The sequence below is a fragment of the Pseudophryne corroboree genome, chromosome 6 (genome assembly GCF_028390025.1).
Source record: "Pseudophryne corroboree isolate aPseCor3 chromosome 6, aPseCor3.hap2, whole genome shotgun sequence".
Lineage (NCBI taxonomy): Eukaryota > Metazoa > Chordata > Amphibia > Anura > Myobatrachidae > Pseudophryne > Pseudophryne corroboree.
In genome coordinates, this window is record NC_086449.1 from 536,061,799 (window position 1) to 536,083,548 (window position 21,750).

Below are 21,750 nucleotides of genomic sequence, written 5' to 3' on the forward strand. Positions count from 1 at the left end.
GTCTACAGCGACAGCTGGAAAGTCCACTTTCTTGCCTCAGGTTTCCTCACAGCCTAAGAAAGCACCGTATTATCAAATGCAGTCCTTTCGTTCCCAAAAAGGCAAGAGGGTCAGGGGTGCATCCTTTCTTGCCAGAGGCAGGGGTAGAGGTAAGAAGCTGCACCATGCAGCCAGTTCCCAGGAACAAAAGTCCTCCCCTGCTTCCACTAAGTCAACCGCATGACGTTGGGGCTCCACAGGCGGAGCCAGGTGAAACTTCAGCAGCCAGTGGGTTCGCTCACAGGTGGATCTCTGGGCTATACAAATTGTATCTCAGGGATACAAGCTGGAATTCGAAGCGACTCCATCCCGCCGTTACCTCAAATCAGCCTTGCCAGCTTCCCCCATGGAAAGGGAGGTAGTGCTGGCGGCAATTCACAAGCTGTACCTCCAGCAAGTGATTGTCAGGGTCCCCCTCCTTCGACAGGGAAGGGGTTACTATTCCACAATGTTTGTGGTACCGAAACCGGACGGTTCGGTGAGACCCATTCTGAATTTAAAGTCCTTGAACACTTATATAAAGAAATTCAAGTTCAAAATGGAATCGCTCAGAGCGGTTATTGCAAGCCTGGAAGAGGGGGATTTTATGGTGTCGCTGGACATAAAAGATGCTTACTTGCATGTCCCCATTTACCCACCTCACCAGGAGTACCTCAGATTTGTGGTACAGGACTGTCATTACCAGTTCCAGACGTTGCCGTTTGGCCTGTCCACGGCACCGAGAATATTTACCAAGGTAATGGCCGAAATGATGATACTCTTTCGGCAGAAGGGAGTTATAATTATCCCGTACTTGGACGATCTCCTCATAAAGGCGAGGTCCAGGGAGCAGTTGTTGATCAGCGTAGCACTCTCTCAAGAAGTGTTGCAACAGCACGGCTTGATTTTGAATGTTCCAAAGTCGCAGCTGATTCCTACGACGCGTCTGCTTTTCCTGGGCATGATTCTGGACACAGAACAGAAGAAGGTGTTTCTCCCGGTGGAGAAGGCCCAGGAATTAGCATCTCTGGTCAGGGACCTCCTGAAACCAAAACAGGTATCGGTGCATCACTGCACGCGAGTCCTGGGAAAGATGGTGGCTTCATATGAAGCCATTCCCTTCGGCAGGTTCCATGCGAGGATCTTTCAGTGGGATCTGTAGGACAAGTGGTCCGGATCGCATCTTCAGATGCATCGGCTGATCACCCTGTCCCCAAGGGCCAGGGTGTCTCTTCTGTGGTGGCTGCAGAGTGCTCACCTTCTCGAGGGCCGCAGGTTCGGCATACAGGACTGGGTCCTGGTGACCACGGATGCAAGCCTCCGAGGATGGGGGGCAGTCACTCAGGGAAGAAACTTCCAAGGGCTGTGGTCAAGTCTGGAGACTTCTCTACACATACATATACTGGAATTAAGGGCCATTTACAACGCCCTGAGTCAAGCAGAGCTCCTGCTTCGAAACCGGCCAGTGCTGATTCAGTCAGACAACATCACGGCGGTCGCCCATGTAAACCGCCAGGGCGGCACAAGAAGCAGGATGGCGATGGCGGAAGCCACAAAGATTCTTCGATGGGCGGAGAATCACGTGCAAGCACTGTCAGCAGTGTTCATTCCGGGAGTGGACAACTGGGAAGCAGACTTCCTCAGCAGACACGACCTCCACCCGGGGAAGTGGGGACTTCATCAAGAAGTCTTCCAACTGATTGCAAACCGATGGGAACTGCCACAGGTGGACATGATGGCGTCCCGCCTCAACAAAAAGCTAAAAAGATATTGCGCCAGGTCAAGGGACCCTCAGGCGATAGCTGTGGACGCCCTAGTGACACCGTGGGTGTACCAGTCGGTATATGCGTTTCCTCCTCTTCCTCTCATACCAAAAGTACTGAGAATAGTAAGAAAGAGAGGAATAAGAACAATACTCATTGTTCCGGACAGGCCAAGAAGGACTTGGTACCCGGAACTGCAAGAAATGCGCACAGAGGACCCATGGCCTCTGCCTCTCAGACAGGACCTGCTGCAACAAGGGCCCTGTCTGTTCCAAGACTTACCGCGGCTGCGTTTGACGGCATGGCGTTTGAACGCCGGATCCTAGCGGAAAAAGGCATTCCGGATGAAGTTATTCCTACGCTGATAAAGGCTAGGAAAGACGTGACAGCAAAGCATTATCACCGTATATGGCGAAAATATGTTGCTTGGTGTGAGGCCAGGAAGGCCCCTACAGAGGAATTCCAACTGGGTCGTTTCCTGCACTTCCTACAGTCAGGGGTGACTATGGGCCTAAAATTGGGGTCCATAAAGGTCCAGATTTCGGCCCTGTCCATTTTCTTTCAAAAAGAGCTGGCTTCACTGCCTGAGGTTCAGACATTTGTTAAGGGAGTGCTGCATATTCAGCCCCCTTTTGTGCCACCAGTGGCACCCTGGGATCTTAACGTTGTGTTGGATTTCATGAAATCCCACTGGTTTGAGCCACTTAAGACCGTGGAACTGAAGTATCTCACGTGGAAAGTGGTCATGCTGTTGGCCTAAGCATCGGCTAGGCGTGTGTCGGACTTGGCGGCATTGTCATGTAAAAGCCCATATCTGATCTTCCATATGGACAGGACAGAATTGAGGACTCGTCCCCAATTTCTCCCAAAGGTGGTGTCCTCGTTTCATTTGAACCAACCTATTGTGGTGCCTGCGGCTACTCGGGCCTTGGAGGACTCCAAGTTGCTGGACGTAGTCAGGGCTTTGAAAATATATGTTTCCAGAACGGCTGGAGTCAGGAAGACTGACTCGCTGTTTATCTTGCATGCCCCCAACAAGCTGGGTGCTCCTGCTTCAAAGCAAACTATTGCTCGCTGGATCTGTAGCATGATTCAGCAGGCTCATTCTGCGGCTGGATTGCCGCATCCAAAATCAGTAAAAGCCCATTCCACAAGGAAGGTGGGCTCTTTTTGGGCGGCTGCCCGAGGGGTCTCGGCTTTACAGCTTTGCCGAGCGGCTACTTGGTCGGGTTCAAACACATTTGCAAAGTTCTACAAGTTTGATACCCTGGCTGAGGAGGACCTTGTGTTTGCTCATTCGGTGCTGCAGAGTCATCCGCACTCTCCCGCCCGTTTGGGAGCTTTGGTATAATCCCCATGGTCCTTACGGAGTTCCCAGCATCCACTAGGACGTCAGAGAAAATAAGAATTTACTCACCGGTAATTCTATTTCTCGTAGTCCGTAGTGGATGCTAGGCGCCCGTCCCAAGTGCGGACTTTCTGCAATACGTGTATATAGTTATTGCTTAACTAAGGGTTATTGTTATGAGCCATCCGTTGAGTGAGGCTCAGTTGTTGCTCATACTGTTAACTGGGTAAAGGTATCACAAGTTGTACGGTGTGATAGGTGTGGCTGGTATGAGTCTTACCCTGGATTCAAAATTTCCTTTCCTTGTAATGTCAGCTCTTCCGGGCACAGTTTCCCTTACTGGGGTCTGGAGGAGGGGCATAGAGAGAGGAGCCAGTGCACACCAGATAGTACCTAATCTTTTCTTTAGAGTGCCCAGTCTCCTGCGGAGCCCGTCTATTCCCCATGGTCCTTACGGAGTTCCCAGCATCCACTACGGACTACGAGAAATAGAATTACCGGTGAGTAAATTCTTATTATTCCTGTGTCTCTGACTGCACTGCATACTGTCCTGCTCGCATTCTGGCTGCCTGCTGTTGCATAAGAGTAAAAGTTAGTGTTGCCAGTGTGCTCTGGCCAGGGGACCCCCTGACAGAGGGGGGCCCAGTGTACAGTATACCCTGCATCTAGACTTAATATGATTATGTGTGCACACTAGTCATGGTAACTGCTATGAATCTATGTGCATGGATATTGGGGTGGTGTGGTTTGATAGAGGTGTACAACACTACACTGCATATGGGCAAATATCTGCATGTTTGTCAATGCACACAATGTAGGTAAACTTGAGCATCTTGTCGTTTTAGTTGCAATGTCTGAGTCTGACGCTATTGATCTTTCCAATTTGGTCACCAGAGTGCACAGGGAGTATAAAAATGTGACAATCCGATGTTGATGGGGATTGCAGGCAGAGCCGGCCACAGGCATAGGCAAACTAGGCAATTGCCTAGGGCATTTGCTATGCCCAGGGGCATCAGCAGCTTCTGCTGATTAAAATGATATGCAGCATGCCTATATTCTGTGTGTAGCATTTCATATGCAGATATAGCCACAGTCTCACACAGTATATATGCGTGCCACATATCATTTTAATCAGCAGAAGCTGCTTGTGCATCCTAGCCACATAGCAAAGCAAATAAGATGCATTTTTATTAAAAAAAGGTGTGCCCGACGTTAGCATTGAGGCAAGATTTATGAGGACACATCTGTATCCAAGCAGAGGCAGAGGTCACAGTGCTAGTGGCAATGTGAGTGCTGTGTGCATGTGAGTGGGTTGGTTGTGCAGTAGTGTTCAGAATATGTGTAAGGAGCATTATGTGTGTCATGTAAAATGTATTAATAATGTGCAACATATGTGTAAGGGGCACTATGTGTGTCATTATGTGTATAAGGGCATTAATAATGTGCGGCATATGTGTAACAGGGTACTACTGTATGTGTGTCATTATGTGTATAGGGGCACTATTAATGTACAGCAAATGTGTAGGGGGCACTATGTGTGTCATTATGTGTATAAGGGCATTAATAATGGTTTGGCATATGTGTAAGGGACATTATGTGTAAAAGGGCATTATAAAGGTTGTCATAATGTGTAAGGCGCATTATGTTTATAAGGACATTAATAAGGTGTCTCATGTGTAAGGGGCATTACTGTGTGGAATGTGTGTAAATGCAATACTAATGTGTGGCATTATGTGTATAAGGTGCTCTACTATGTGGCGTTGCGTATAGAAAGGGCACTACTGTGTCGTCTAATGTGAATAAAGAGCAATAGGGTGTGGTGTAATGTGAATAAGGAGCAATTCAGTGTGATGTAATGTGAATAAGGGGCTCTACTGTGAGGAGTAACGTTTATAAGGTAAAGTGATACTACTGTGGGATGTAATATGAATTATGAAAACTATCGCATGATCATATGTGAATAAAGTTGCAGTACTGTGTGGCGTAATTGGAATTGGGGTTATTGTGTGACCATGCCCTTTGCCAGCAAAAACACACCCCTTTTTGGGCTGTGCGCCAAATGTGCGAACTGTTCCTATTTAAAATATAGGGGGTACAAGGTCAGAGGCGGAACCAGCGGTGGTGCTAGGGGGCATCAGCCAAAATCTTGCCTAGGGCATCATATTGGTTAGGGCCGGCTCTGATTGCAGGTGAATGGAGGTACACATACAGAAGTGGGACCAGTATAATCTTGAACTACCCTATTGGCTGTCCATATAGCTAGGTGTATGTGCAGCGCCTCTCAATAAAGGATCCTACACCAAACTCCTAAATCACGCATGTCTGTCACCAGACAAACTTTGCTGCCATTGCACTGAACTGATTTCCCCCTTTGTGTGCTAAACAGTGCACAACACCAGTATAACTTGTCTATGGTCCTAAAAATTACTCTTTAGCTCCCTCTCCTTTGACAATTATTCAGCTGTACAATCATCCCATTTTTATCTTCTGTTGTGGAATGCATCTCCTTGGGCCCTTATTGGCTTATTCTAAACAATCTAGTTTGGAACTGCATCTCCCTCAATTGATAGAGCGCCAATAAAATTGCTCAATCTTGAAAGTTTGTAAAGACAATTGAAAATTGATTATTTAAAAAATATATATATTTAATGCCATGCTTCCTCGGAAGACCTTATCGCTTCTATTTATTCTCAACTTGTTACAAGACACCAAGCAAAAATTGAACCAAGTCTGACCTGCCCCACCCTAACTGGTGAAGTAAGAATGTGCCAAGATAGATAGTTACTCGAATTGCCTAAAATAAAAAAACTTTGTATTGCTGGTGTGGTATTACTACAAGGCGATGTGGTCGGGGTACATTCAGAATGCCTACCGCAGCATCCCAAGGGTTAGGATTAGGGTTAGGCACTATTAGGACGGTCAGGGTTAGGCTGCGGGAAGGGGTGGTAAGGATTAGGCTGCAGGAAGAAAAAGTTAGAGTTAGGAGTAGATGTAGGGTTAAAATACCGGGATCCGTCTGGATTCTGAACTTCAGGATGCTGCTGTCAGCATTCTGATTCCAACTGTTGAGATTCCGGTACCATCCCATAAGGAGGGCCACTGATAATGTGATATTAATGCTCTGCCAAAAATATAAAAAATTTAGGACAACTTCACCAGATGCGATGAAGGAGCCAGTATGAGTGCATTCCCTCCCATCTCTGCCCAAGTCTGTGAAGAACATCTTATGTAGGGGTGTACTACGATTGGCCGGCTGTTGGGATCCCGGCGCACAGCAAATGGAATGCCGGCAGTAGGGAGAGCGCAAAAGTGCTCCTTGTGGGCTCGCTGCACTCACAACGCTGCGGGTATGGTAGCGCGTTATGTGTGCCACACTATTCTGCCTCCAGGGATGTCGTGGACACCCCAAGAGGGAGAATGGTTGTCGGTATACTTGCTGTGGGGATCACGGCGCCGGGATCCTGACAGCCGGTATATTGAATGCCTCCCCTTATGTACCTATATAAACAATGTAATCAGGTACAAAATTTAAATTGCTGCGACCACGTGCCACTGGAAGTCTCCCTATACATCTTCTGTTCCAGTGGTTCTCAACAGTCTGAGGTATACCTACTGCACAGTGGCCGGATTCAGATATTTACACACATGCCTACACAGCTGAGATTGTTCAGCCTACGGATTTACCAATCATCACAAGTGAATCAGCTGTGCAGACATAAATGGAGATGCCCATTGGAGCCATCACAAAGTCCCCAGCAACTATGTACACATAGGCAGAATTGACACAGAAACAAGGAACATCTACTCTCAGAGTGAGTCTATGGTCATGCAGACTGGCCGCGGCAGTAGCGATGCTGGCGTCATGTTTCTCTACATACATGCTCACAGCTGAAGGCAGAAACACACCTGCATTTTTGCCACCACTCCCAATTACCTCCTCCAATTGGTCCCTTCCTGTCAATCACTCTGCAAATAAATCCTCACTGCAAGAAACATTGCAAAATTACCTTGGCGTGTGAGCAATGTGATCGCAGCGCATGCACAGTCTACCAGTAATTGCTAAATTGTGTGAACGTTGACATTGTGTACAATCCTGAATCACGCCCAGTGATAGGATATATGAAGTGCTTTGCTAAAAACTCCACAAAATCATTCTGTAGTAATCATACCAAACAAAGGACTGGATTCGGATGCAATTCCATTGCAGCAGCGATTTTTTTCAGTAACGGAACTGCAAGGTACCAGTGGTGCAAGTAGAAATATTTTCTTAGTGGTACTGAGTGCCGAAAAATGGGGGTGGTCATGTGTTGTGAGGGGCATGGCCACATGCTGCTAGTGGGAGTAGCTACACAACACAGACCCCTTTTTTTTTGGGGGGGGGGGTGGATCTGGAGGAAAGGCTAAAAATATATATTAATGCCTCCAGTATAATAGAAATATATAGTGATACCTCCAGTATAATAGAAATATATAGTAATGCCCCCAATTTAATAACAATATATAGTAATGCCTCCATTATAACAGGAAAATACAGCCACTGTCACACTCCCAGTAACCCTGACAAACAGGGGCCGTCATGCTGCCAAGCACCATGGTCTTGTTGCCAAATTCCTAATTATTTTTTTTTATTATTATTACATTTTATCTATAGGGCGCCACAAGTGTTTCGCAGCGCCGTACAAAGGACAGTACAGGGAGACAAAACTTAGCATAACAGTAAATAAATAACAAAAATGGAGTGCAGGTAACAAAGAGCAACACAGTTCTCAAAACATAATACAGCTTAGATGAAAGTAGCGAAGGAGTAATCATTGTGCTACTTGGGGCTGGCGGCCATAGATAGAGATGAGCCTTTACCAGCAGGAGAGAAAGCTGGTAAAGATGGTCGCTGAGTGAAATGTGTCAAGAAGAGGGTTTAGACAAGAGGAAAGAGGGCTCTGCTCTGAAGAGCTAACAATCTAGTGGGGAGGGGCAACAGACAGATGACATGAGGTGCAAGCAAGCAGGTAGAAGCCTGATGGTGGTATGCGAGCAAAGCAGAGATGTCCAAGGCATGGGGCAGGGGGATGGAGGAGCAGCCTAAGGACTAGGTTATGCATTGGAGGGGTACGCTTTGATAAATAGGTGGGTTTTCAATGCCAGTTTGAAGCTTTGCAAGGTCGGGGAGAGTCTAATGGAGCGGGGGAGCGCATTCCACTGAAGGGGTGCAGCACGGGCAAAATCCAGAACTCGTGCATGGGAAGCAGTGACCAAGGCAGAGGAGAGGCGACGGTCATCAGCCGACCGTAGTGGGCGGGAGGGAGTAATAAGGGAGAGGAGGTTGGAGATGTAGGGAGCAGTGGAATTAGAGATGGCCTTGTATGTGAGGGTGAGGAGTTTGAGGAGTTTGAAGAGGATTCTGTAGGGTACTCCGTGCCCGAGCGTACCCGCTTACTTGCACCGCTGGAGGTATCACAAGTGTAGCAGCCGCCCACAAGTGAACTGAAGCCAACGCAACACGCTCAGCAACTGTATAATCTGTAACACTGCAATGCAAATGTAAGGAACACTGACTCCCCAAGTGTCTCCATGAGTGTGCAGAATGACTAAGGCAGCTGCGACGCTGGCGTCATGTGTTAAGCATACGAGATCTCAGTCATGCACTGAGACATGCCCCGAGAATGGTCACGACATGCCTGCGTTTTTACAGACACTCCCTGTTACCTCCCTCAAAAAGCATCACAAAAGATACCTTGGCGCATGCGAACTGCTGCTGCAACGTATGCGCAGTCTACCTCTCAATTGCAACACAATCTCTATCCAACTCTATATGCTACTAATTTTTCCTCACCGATTTTGAGAGCCAGTTCCTGAAATCAGCTCCATTAATCAATTCTCCACTCACTCTTTTCTTTCTTGTATATATTCTTTTCTCTCTTTCCCACCCTGACCCCCTCTCCAAACATTCTACACAACTGCCAAAAGTGACAAAACTAGATTTTGTTAGAATGTGTACCAACCCCCCCTGCACTAATCCATGTATTGCTTTCAAGGGATACAGTAAATACACTGGCTGTCTGGATCCCGGCATTCCGGATTCCGAATACCTGAATATCGAATAATGGGGGCAGATTTATTAAGCTCGGTGAAGTGATAAAGTGGAAGGTGATAAAGGACCAGCCAGTCAGCTCCTAACCGTCATTTTTCAAACCCAGCCTGTGACATGGTAGTTAGGATCTGATTGGCTGGTCCTTTATCACCTTCCACTTTATAACTTCACCGAGCTTAATAAATCTGCCCCATGGTGACATCAATCATTTGCAAAAAATATTTTTAAATAACAGTTTCAGCAAGTTGCATCGCACGTTGTTCTTATTTAGAAATGAACCATATTATACAGAGAGAGAACTCATAACTGGCAAATAAGCAAAACAGTTTGGCAGGGTACAGAAACTACATAGAAAAGGTCTGCTAAGCAGTGTGCTCTGAATATAGTACACGCATGCTGGATACAAGTATACTGTACATGAACATAAAAGATGAAGCACCTGTTGTCCCGGAATCAGATCAAAGTATAATTACCCATCATATAACAACAACATTGTAACAAATCCATCACAATCGTTCCTGCCTGGTGCACTATGTATATAGACAGAATATACTCACAGCTGCCAGCTGGTATCATTTTATTCCACCGGGACTCTGCGATGTTGTGCACTGTACCCAAACTATCACCGGCCATTCAGTCAGTCAGTCAGGCGAGGTGACACACCCTGGCAGTACCTGTGCCTGTCAGCGCTGCCGCCTCTCCTCCCCCTCTCGCCGCCACTATCAGCGGACAGACAGACAGCAGCGATCCCAGTGACTGGAGCTCACTCACTGCCGCCCGATCTTCGCCTGTGAGACCAGGCACCCGTCACGTGACTCCCCCGCTCTCCTCCCTGGCTGAGGTTGCGGCACGGAGCTTCGCTGGACAATAATACATCGGCGTAATTCACCCAAGTATAGTGTACTTTTGCCTCCTACTAGTCTGTCAGGGAACAGGTTAATCTGGTAAGTAAAACAGCTGACAGGACTTGTCGCAGGAACGCCCTTACTAGCCCAGAGACCGGCCGTGTTTATTTTAGGACAGAAACAATTATTAAAGTCATGTTACGTTTTTTTTAAATGTCTCGCTATAATGGTAACAACGTGCCATTTTAAGTGATGTTCTTGTGTGATGTAGATTTTCCTCATTCCAGTATGAAAGCAATCGTCTCCATGACTGTACTATGGGGGTCATTCCGAGTTGTTCGCTCGTTATATTTTTCTCGCAACGGAGCGATTAGTCGCTAATGCGCATGCGCAATGTCCGCAGTGCGACTGCGCCAAGTAAATTTGCTATGCAGTTAGGTATTTTAATCACGGCATTACGAGGTTTTATCTTCGTTCTGGTGATCGTAATGTGATTGACAGGAAGTGGGTGTTTCTGGGCGGAAACTGGCCGTTTTATGGGTGTGTGCGAAAAAATGCTACCGTTTCTGGGAAAAACGTGGGAGTGGCTGGAGAAACGGGGGAGTGTCTGGGCGAACGCTGGGAGTGTTTGTGACATCAAACCAGGAACGAAACTGACTGAACTGATCGCAGTTGCCGAGTAAGTGTGGAGCTACTCAGAAACTGCTAAGAAGTGTCTATTCGCAATTTTGCTAATCTTTCGTTCGCAATTCTGCTAAGCTAAGATACACTCCCAGAGGGCGGCGGCTTAGCGTGTGCAATGCTGCTAAAAGCAGCTTGCGAGCGAACAACTCGGAATGAGGGCCTATAATGTATGTGTGTCATGATAACTCACTCCCAGCATGAGATACCTTTGAACTTAAGTTACTCAGTACACTATAATAGATTACCACAATATATTACACAGTCATCAGGTGGATTTTCACAGGAAAATAATATATTATTATCCCCTGTTATATGATGCTTGGCCTTTAATCTCACATTTCTTGTCATATGTAATTTACAACCCTTGGTGAATCTCTGCATTGAAAGAAACAGTTAAACAATATGGACTATTTTTAGACCATTTTTCTATATATTATAATAAAAAGTGATTGTGAGAGGACCTAACCATTTTACTATTTGAGGTGGCAACTAAAATAGTGCTTTGCCATCCCTTACTTTGTTCACTGTAGTATTTTGTACAATGTGAAATAATAAATATTTAACCTACTAAGAACATAGAAAGCTTTAACGTAATAATAACGCTGCACTGTCAGGGAGAGTGAAACTGGGGGATTGCAGCTTATTACTGGTCCTCCTGCAACCCCACCCCCAGCCGCATGCTATCCTGCTGTTGGTTTAATTAATTCACTGTGTGTAGCCATAGTAAATTGCAGTAAAGGACTTACACAACAGGTTTCTGTAGAGATCACATGTAAGTGCAATTCTAATAAAAGGAAGAATATAATTTAATATACACATTCAATTTAGTTAGAATTGCTACTTCGCAGTGCGGAGCCTTTGGTTAGATTGTAACCAGGATGCTATTACAGTGTTAGACAAGCGTTATCAGTAGCTGCACACTAGTCACAGTGATTTTTTTTGCCCTATGCAGCCCCCCAAACGTGATGGCTGAGGTGACGGGACTGCTGGCACCAGGAAGAAGCTCTACATGCTGCACTTTGCATGTCCTTTGAACGATCAGAGCAACTGTGCTGCAGTTCTATTGGCTGTACAACGCCATTCCAGGGGGTTCAGTATGACTGACCGGCGGATGGTATGCCTGCAGTCACATTACCAACACTGGCATCTTTATCTTTGACGTCCCGACAGGGGAGAGGTAACTATATTGTCCCCTCTCCCCTACCCCCAAACCCTCCCTTACCACAGCCTAACCCTAATCCCCCCCCCCCCCCCCCCCCCGCGTGTCACCTAATAAACCTACCCTGACCCTGTTGGGACTCCTGCATCGACATTCCGATGGGTGTCGGTATTCCAACATCTGTACTCCGACTGTCGGGATCCTGACAGCCGTCATCTTAACCACATCCCATTCCAGGCACTCTGCAAACTGCGACGTGTGGCAATGTCAATGCCTGGGTTGGCACTGGCTAATATCAGAGCCATATTTTCATACACATATATGAACCCAATGGAGTATACTGGAGTATAACAGGGGTGGATCTGCACATCTGCAAGCCAAATGCAGGTGCTGCGGGATAGACATGGTGCCGCCCCCAGGGCCCTGCACCCTTGCCGGCAGCAATGCTCGCACACCCTTAATTGCGGCCCTGGCTCTATACCCTAACTACCAGTTTTTCTTATTTAACAAATATAAAACAAACTTTTTTGTATATACTGTTTGTAAATGACCCAGGGCCTGATTCAGAGGTGCACGCACTAGCGATGTTGGGCGCAGTGAAGCGATTTGTTGCCACTGCACATGTGCGAAAGCCACACTGAACACGCACAGCTAATGATTAGTGATTGCAGAAGCACAGAGGGTTTATTCACAAATTGAGTGACAGGAATTCAGCTATTGGTGAGATAACTGGAGGGGGGGGGGGGGGGGAGGGTGTCTAGAAGAGCCAGTGCATCAGGGCCGTTTTCTGTGCATTGCCTAGTCAGTCCCTTAGCATTCTTTTGCAGCTAGAGAGGACCTGGTGTCTTGGGATAGCCGCTTTGTCTGAGACTGTGTAGGGTGGCTCAGAGGCACTGGTGCAGGGAGAGGGGGGGGGGGGGGTACAAATTACCTGGGACCATGTTTGACAGAGTGGCCCAGTGAGGGTCGAGTAGGGGCCCAGGCCCCCTCCCCCTTACCTGGCTGCAGCTTTTCTCCTCAGCCCAGCACACTCTGCTGTGTACTGGGCTGCAGTTTTATTGCTTAAAATACAATTTTTTTCAGTATTTTTTTCAAAGGGTACATGACCATACCTCCTGTGATTAAGCCACGCTCCTTGAAAAGTGCCTGGGCCCAGCCCGGCTCTTGACTGCCCTGCTCAGAGGTCAGATGTGTGCTCAATCTTTCTCCTTATGTACATGGCCGGACTGGCCACCTGGCTCTTCTGGCACATGCCAGAAGGGCCGATGGGCAGGTGGGCCGAACTGGTCACTCAGAGAGCCAGGAAGGCCGCGCGCAGCGCAGCCTCTGGCTCCCTGGTTCCATGGTCTCCATGGAAATGGGGGCGTGCCGCGAGTCCACGCCCCCAGACTCGCGGCACGCTCCCGCTCCCAGCAACCGTCACCAATGTAATAGAGGCGTGCCACGAGTCCACGCCCCCATGACTCACAGCACGCCCCCATACATCGTGTGGCACGCCCCCTGTAACGTGTGCGCGGCACGTGCACGCTTTCATGAATGCCAGGGCCGAATTAAGGCCCCAGTCCATCGCTACTTATGTATATAAGTGTGTGATGTGAGATGGCGACAGTAGACGTCTCTCTGCAGAAGTACAAGTACAAGCAATATCTGTTTGTAATGAACTCACATCTAATACATTCTAAATATCTGAACCAGTTAAAGAATACAATTTCCCTATTCAGTGACAGGTTTGCAGCTTCGTTTACTTATTTCCTGTGCTTTGCCTACTCTCATACTAAAGGGGAGCTATATCAAGCCTTGGAGAGAGATAGAGTAAAGAAGTTGCCCAAAGCAACCAAGCGCCCTATAGCTCTATATTACCTAAGCTACACAGTAGCTTAGCTCACTTTCTCTCCTGTCTCTTCTCTAACTCTCTTCTTGACTATCTGCATTTGGGCTTCTGACCTCAACATTCAACTGAGACTGGACTCACAAAAGTGATCAATGGCCTACTTGCACTAAAGTCTAACAGGTTAACTTCTCTATACTCACCCTCTCATACCCCTGTGCTTTTTTTACACTGTTAATTACCCTCTTCTCCGGTACACCGTTCAGTCTATTGGCCTTTGTGACATCATTCTTTTTTATTTCACTTCCTATCTATGTAAATACTTCTTTAGTGTCTTCGCTTCTTGCACATGCTCCTCTCCTTTCACACTATCTATTGGATTCCAACAAGGCTCTATTCCCACCTCTCTGTTTTTTTTTTACTGTGCATCTATTCTTTTGGGAAACTCAGTCATTTGGCCACCAGTACTAACTGTCCATTGACAACACCCAAACCTGTCCTTCCTCGACTGACCTCATCTGCACTACCTAGAGTAACTAACTGGCTCTATAATATCTCTACAAGGAGGTCCCAATTCAATATGTCCAATACAGAGCACTCCTCTCAGAGGTCAAATCTCCCTCACCATAAATGACACTGTGATGTTAGTGTATTAGAATGCTTAATATTTGTAGACACTCCCTTACTAATCTGTGTAAGCCTGAATCTTCAGTGATGGTCCCTGGGACCAGGGGGATGCTGGGAAGTGGGTAATCTAGTGGTGTGTGTCTGGAGTTGGTGATGGAATAAACAGCACAGCGGTGAACTCACATGTCTCTGTGTCCTGATGACTGGATTTACAAACATATGAACAAAACATGGTGTCAGAAGAAGTTTACCTTGGACTGCTAGTGCTCTCAGAGTGTGAAAGAGTCCTGCAGCAGTCTGTGGCTGTGATACTCTGTGTCTGCAAAGCCTGCCATGTGCTCCTCTCTTCAAACAGTGAGTAACCATGGATAAACTAGCTCCTCCATCCGGCATGCTGATCTCTGGTAACTTGTCTGAAAACTGGAAAAGATTTAAGCAAAGGTTTAATATATATCTTGCTGCATGTGGAGCTGATACAGAGGCTGACAAAACAAAGGCATCCATTTTCCTCCATGTGATAGGAGAGGATGTGCTGGACATTTATAATAGTTTTCAGTTTGATGAGGGGCAGAATATGGTGGTATCTTCTATAATGCAAAAGTTTGAAGATTACTTTGTGCCAAGGAAAAATGTGACATATGAAAGATATAAGTTTTTCACATGTGATCAGAAGTCTGGAGATGGATTTGATCAGTATGTTACAGAGCTGCAATCACTCAGTAAAACCTGTGAGTTTGGTGATTTAAAGGATTCACTGATTAGATATTGTATTGTCTGTGGAATACCTGATAATGGACTCAGAGACTGCTGAGAGCAAGACCTAACACTAGACAAGGCAGTGACTATGTGTAGATCTGCAGAAATAACTAGATTTCAAGCCAAAACGTTACACAAGGAAGTTGATGCTGATGTACATGTAGTGCAGAACACAGAGCCAAGCAAACCTCCATTCTCAAGAATGAAGCAGTCTAAGCCACAGTCTAATAAGGAAATGTGTAGTAGATGTGGAAATGCTCACAATCCTAAAATGTGCCCGGCTTATGGCAAAACCTGCATGAAATGTGGTAGACTTAATCACTTTGCCAAATGCTGTAAAATTAAAAGTGAAACCAAAGTGCATGCTGTTAAACAAACAGAGGAATTATTTGTGGATTGCATTGGACTTTGCAGTGCAGATTAGAAAGAATGGATTGTCCCTTTAACTGTGAACGAGATTGTCATTCCCTTTAAGCTTGATACTGGCACGCAGGTGAATTTAATATCGTTTCAAGATTATAAGACTTTTAGAGTAATACCTAAAATTCATCCAGCCAAAGTGAAAGTTACAGGGTACACTGGGGAGGAAATTCCTGTGAAAGGTACATGCTTAGTGACACTGAAATATAAGGGACAACAGTTTAAAACATCTCTACTGATTGTGGATAAAAATGTGCAACTGATTCTAGGACTAAGTTCCTGTGAGAAACTAAGCTTGCTAAAGAAAGTTTTTATGGTGACATCACAAGTAGAAGATTACTGCAAATCAATGTTTACAGAATACAGAGACTTGTCTGAAGGTCTAGGTTGTTTGCCTGGAGAGCATAAAATAAATATAGACACGCAAGTTTCTTCAGTGATACACCCCTGTAGAAAAGTGCCGTTTGCGCTGAGAGAAAAACTGAAACAAGAGTTAAATCGCATGGAAGTCTTGGGTGTGATACAGAAAGTTGATGAGCCTACTGAATGGGTAAGCTCCTTAGTAATTGTTGAAAAGAAAAATGGACAACTCAGAATATGTCTAGACCCCAGAGATTTAAACAAAGCTATTAAACGAGAACATTTCAAACTACCAACCAGTGATGAAATCATGTAGCAATTTGCGGGAGCAAAATGGTTCAGTAAATTGGACGCATCTTCAGGATTCTGGCAAATGAAGCTAGATGAGGCCAGCTCAAAGCTTTGTATATTTAATACACCAGAAGGTCGATACAGATTTCTTCAACTAACATATGGAATATTGTCTGCTCCAGAAGTATATCACAAAAAGATACAAATGATTTTTGAACATATTCCAGGTGTTGAAACACTGATGGATGACATTATTGTCTGGGGATCTACAAAGGAAGAACATGATTCTAGATTGAGACAAGTAATGGAACTTGTCAAGAAAGTGAATCTAAAGCTAAACAAGGACAAATGTGAATTTGGCGTTAATACACTTACCTTTATGGGCGACGTGGTCTCGGATCAAGGTGTAAAACCAGACCCAAGGAAAATATCAGCCATAGTGAACATGGAACGTCCTAACAACAAAGACGACGTCAGAAGATTCCTAGGAATGATTACTTACTTAGGAAAGTTTATTTCTCAACTCTCTGAACGAACAGCCTCTCTTAGATGGTTGTTGGACAAAGATAACGAGTGGATGTAGTCACATGAACAAGAAGAAAGTTGGAAAAACTTGAAACAGATCATTACAGAGCAGCCAGTGTTAATATGCTTTGATCCTGCGAAAAGAATAAGAATTTCAGCAGATGCTTCGCAATTTGGCCTAGGTTCAGTGCTGTTACAAGAACATGAGGATACATGGCAACCAGTAATCTATGCATCAAGAGCACTGACAAGTGCTGAAACAAGGTATGCTCAGATAGAGAAAGAACTTCTAGCGATCACATATGCATGTGAGCGATTTCATCAGTTTGTGTATGGTCAAACATTTACAGTGGAAACTGACCACAAGCCATTGATAGCTATCATGACTAAATCATTACATGACTGTCCCATGAGAATTCAACGAATGCTTATCAGACTACAGAAATATGATGTACACTTGCTGTACTGTCCCGGCAAATACATGTACATTGCTGATACACTTTCTTGTGCTGTGGACAAAAGTGAAGGTTCCAAAAGTCTGATGGATGAAGAGATATGAAGCCTATGTTAATTTGATCGTAGCTTCTCTACCAGTGTCTCTTGCAAGACAAGAACAGATTAGGAAAGAAACTGAGACAAATGACACAATGAAAGTGTTGAAAGATATCATTCTGAAAGGTTGGCCAGCAGAAAAACATGCGTGCCCGCTGTCTATCCATGATTATTGGATGTACCGCAGTGACCTTACAGTTGTCGATGGTATTATTTACAAAGGTAATAGGTTTGTCATACCTGCACGACTAAGAAAAACTATGCTGTGCAAGATACATGAAGGCCACTTAGGAGAAGAAAAATGTAAGCGGAGAGCGCGTGAAGTTATGTATTGGCCAAGAATGAACCAAGACATAGCACAGACTACAGCTACATGTGAATTATGTCTGACGTATAGACCGAAACAACAAGTCGAGCCACTGAGTCCTCACGCAGTGCCAGCGAGACCATACCAGAAAGTTGGCGCAGATTTGTTTGATTGTAATGGGAAAACGTACATTGTTGTGACTGATTATTACTCTAACTACCCTGAGGTGAAGACACTACATACAACTACTAGTAAAGCCGTAATCAATTGCATGAAGTCAACCTTTGCAAGGCATGGTGTTCCTATGGAAGTGTTCACTGACAATGGTCCTCAGTTTTCCAGTGCTGAATTTAGACAATTTGCTAATGAGTGGGAATTTGTCCATACTACGTCAAGTCCCCACTATCCACACTCAAATGGGTTGGTGGAAAGTTCAGTAAAAACTGTAAAGAGTCTTATGAAAAAAGCTCAAGAAGGTAAAGAAGATTTCTACAAAAGTCTTTTAATCTACCGCAGTACACCTTTACAGAATGGACTTTCTCCTGCACAAATGCTGATGGGAAGGAGGATTAGAGCAAATCTCCCGATACATGATGAACTGCTTAATACACATAACTCAGCGTTGGTCAGACTGAGTAAGGAACGTCAACAGGCCAAACAGAAACTGTTCCATGACAGGCGAGAAAAAAGCTTATCTGATCTAAAATCAGGTGACCAAGTCCATCTCAGAGATCACGAGAAAGGTATTTGGGTGCAGAAAGGTAATGTGCAAGCACAAGTAGCACCAAGATCTTATACTATACGTACAGAGCGTGGAACGGAAGTAAGAAGAAATCGGGTGGATTTAAGATCTCAACCTAACCATAATGAAGACAACATGACTGAAGAATACCCTTCATCTGACATGTATGATGATTCTCATAATGGTGAACAAACCACGATTCTAGAATGGTCCAACATGGTAGATGAAACACAGACTGTGTATGAAAGACCCAAAAGGGAAATACGCAGACCTGAGAGACTCATTGAAACGTGTTAGATGATGTTCTTAATATGACGTTGTTAATTGTTGCATTGAAGCGTACAGGGCTTATCTTTAAAGAAAAGAGGATGTGATGTTAGTGTATTAGAATGCTTAATATTTGTAGACACTCCCTTACTCAGGCATGTCCAAACTGCGGCCCTCCAGCTGTTGAGAAACTACACATCCCAGCATGCCATGACACAGCTTTAGCATTCTCTGATAGCAAAACTGTGTCAGGGCATGCTGGGATATGTAGTTCCACAACAGCTGGAGGGCCGCAGTTTGGACATGCCTGCCCTTACTAATCTGTGTAAGCCTGAATCTTCAGTGATGGTCCCTGGGACCAGGGGGATGCTGTGAAGTGGGTGGTCCAGTGGTGTGTGTCTGGAGTTGGTGATGGAATAAACAGCACAGCAGTGAACTCACATGTCTCTGTGTCCTGATGACTGGATTTACAAACATATGAACAAAACAGACACCATCATTTCCTAGTTTCCCAAGCCTAGTGCCTTGGTGTCATATCTGAATATACACTCTGGTTTATTATCAACCTCTCTTCCAGTCCTGTAACCTTCATCTTAGAAATATTGCAAGATCACCACCCTCTCTTAATCTAGAAGCTACCAAAAATATTATTCACTCTCTGATGATCTACCTTTATGTATATATTTGCTTTGCTCCCAACTCAGCATCAGCTCCTTATTTTGTGTACCTAATACTGTATGTCCCTGTTTATGTTTTCCATGTTGTCCTATACTGTGAGCATTGTGGGACCTTACAAATCATCCATACAAATATTAATGTCTCACTTTGGTTTTCATCTAGGTTCCCAAATTTCTCCCAAGGTCCAAAACAAAGATGTATAAACGTTGTTCCAAATAAAAGCACATCTCACACATCTCACACATCTCACACATGTATATAATGGGTGCACCTCATATCATTATACTTACCCCTCTGGAGTCCTGCAGAGGCCGGCAGACATAGATCACTAGGAAAATGGAGCTGCAGCCATTTTTCTGGTGATTTGCGCATGCACAGTAGATATGTCCCCGGAAACAAGGCATGGATGCGTGCGCAGTAGACTCTGTTACAAAGGCAGAGTCTACAGATCTGTTGCTGCTGACAGAGAATAGGGGCCCCCCATGGAGCCTGCACATGAGCCCTGTCTTCTCTTAATCCACCCCTGATCTCACACCACCGTCATCCTCTGGTGGGAGATGTACACACACATTTGCTTTTAGACATACTTGCCTACATTCTGACTGTCCCTTCCGGGAGGGGGCAGCCTGGTCATCACAGCAGGTGTGCTTGGGGTGGCATTAGGGGGGGCGTGGTATACCCAGATGAATTAATAAAGGGACAGTACACGGGCGGAACCACACGATCTTGTCATCGTAGCCCTGCCCCATCCACACAAAGCCGAGTATTTCCGGCATTGAGTGACAGGGGGCAGGGCCACAATGATGTGATTCTGGTGCAAATTGAATCATCAGATACTTTGGACTGTGGCGTTGGGTGTTTCGTTGGTGACACGGGGGAGATGTGGGGGGTGCTGCGGGCGGGTGGCGCATGTCGGCTAGACTTGCCCGCTCTTCTGGGAGGCCAGGAGCGCCACACAATTTTCGGGAGCATCCTGACTGTTCCGGGAGAGTAGGCAAGTATGCTTTTCGATCACTTTCTTGCTATATCAATCAAAATAAATCAAAACAAAACAGTTTTCTGCATTATGTGAATATTTTATTTTAGTACAATAAGGCATTCACAAATTAATGGTATGTTCTGAAAAAAAGGTATCATTTTGTTGGAAACTGCATAAAAACATGACTTTATTGATTTTGCAATGTGACCAGTGCAGGAAGTGCAAAAATGGACTCAGCACAGGAGTGAGAAAAGCCTCAGCAGTGTAGAGGTTAATATCTACAATATAGATTCCAATTAGATCCATGTCACCAATTACAGAATTATAATTTAAACATTCAGACAGACTTTAATATACTATGAGCATTTGCCTAAGTAATTAGAGTTGTCCATTGTTAACATTTTTCACAGTCAATGGTTTATTAGTTAGACTAAACACAGGTTTGCATTGCAAGCAGGTGGCTTAATAACAATCTTGAATGGAATACCTTGAAGTCAGTTATGCAATACAGATTTCAAAATCTAATGAACAGGTGTACATTTCTTAAACGTGCTGTAGTTCATCTACTCTCCAATTACTATACAATAGTTACAGGAAATACCTACAAAGCCAGCTGCTTTTACAGTGATCGCTTTAAAATCCCCAAAAGGTTAACTATGTAATGAGGAATATCATTAGAATACATGGAAATGGAAACCTATTTTTTTTTCCCTTTATATAGCTTATTCTTTCGTTGTTAATTTTTAAAGGGGTCTGTTTATGAAGCAGTGATAACTCCTTGCTCCAGATTTTTATGTTTTTTTTTTTTGTTTTTTTTTTGGGGGGGGGGAGGGGGTATAACCATTTCCTCCAATTCTCTTGCGGTCCCTTTATTTTCTCAGTTCACCACATTGTCTGCCTGTTGTCCATCAGTGAGAACTTTTGCTTTCTACCACTATGTAATGTCAAATGGCTACATTGCAAATATTGATTTATCCAAAAGATTCATAAATGTATTTATTGTGATATGAAGCAGTACATAATGTTAGAATAATGAACAGGAAAGATGAGTAGATCAACCTGATACTTCGTAAATAAACCCCTATGTGTACGTGTTGACAAAATTATCTGCACTTAAACTGTAAATGCAATTTTTTTTATTTCTGCTTTCTCAATTTAAACACTTACTACAGGAGAAAATTAGAATATCGTGCAAAAGTTCATTTATTTCAGTAATTCAACTTAAAAGGTGAAACTAATATATTATATAGACTCATTACATGCAAAGTGAGATATTTCAAGCCTTTATTTGTTATCATTTTGATGATTGTGGCTTACAGCTTATCCAAAATCTCATGTAATGAGTCTATATAATATATTAGTTTCACCTTTTAAGTTGAATTACTGAAATAAATGAACTTTTGCACGATATTCTAATTTTCTGCGTTTCACCTGTATGTGTAGGAAGAATATGGTAATCCATCAAGGCCTACCAATTAATAAACTAGACAACCTTATTTGCATTATGTAAGAG

General features: G+C 44.6%; 2 protein-coding genes across 5 annotated transcripts in view; one reads left to right on the forward strand and one right to left on the reverse strand.

Annotated features, from left to right (window-relative positions):
- PLEKHG7 (pleckstrin homology and RhoGEF domain containing G7) overlaps nucleotides 1–21,750 on the reverse strand; it is a 355,229-nt gene that overhangs the window by 197,214 nt on the left and 136,265 nt on the right. For 2 of the 3 annotated variants that reach the window (XM_063927630.1, XM_063927632.1), the window contains exon 1: nucleotides 9,775–9,862. The gene's annotated coding sequence lies outside the window, so the exon portion shown is untranslated. Of the gene's footprint in view, nucleotides 1–9,774; nucleotides 9,863–14,611; nucleotides 14,781–21,750 lie in introns of those variants that run through there. The other variant, XM_063927631.1, reaches the window with a different exon arrangement.
- Nucleotides 10,083–21,750, forward strand: part of LOC134932846 (mucin-7-like) — a 34,590-nt gene continuing 22,922 nt past the window's right edge. The window contains exons 1-2 of one of the 2 annotated variants that reach the window (XM_063927633.1): nucleotides 10,086–10,161; nucleotides 11,699–11,923. In XM_063927633.1, the coding sequence (XP_063783703.1) occupies nucleotides 11,863–11,923 (61 nt within the window). In that variant the 5' untranslated portion in view covers nucleotides 10,086–10,161; nucleotides 11,699–11,862. Of the gene's footprint in view, nucleotides 10,162–11,698; nucleotides 11,924–21,750 lie in introns of both variants that reach the window. The other variant, XM_063927634.1, reaches the window with a different exon arrangement.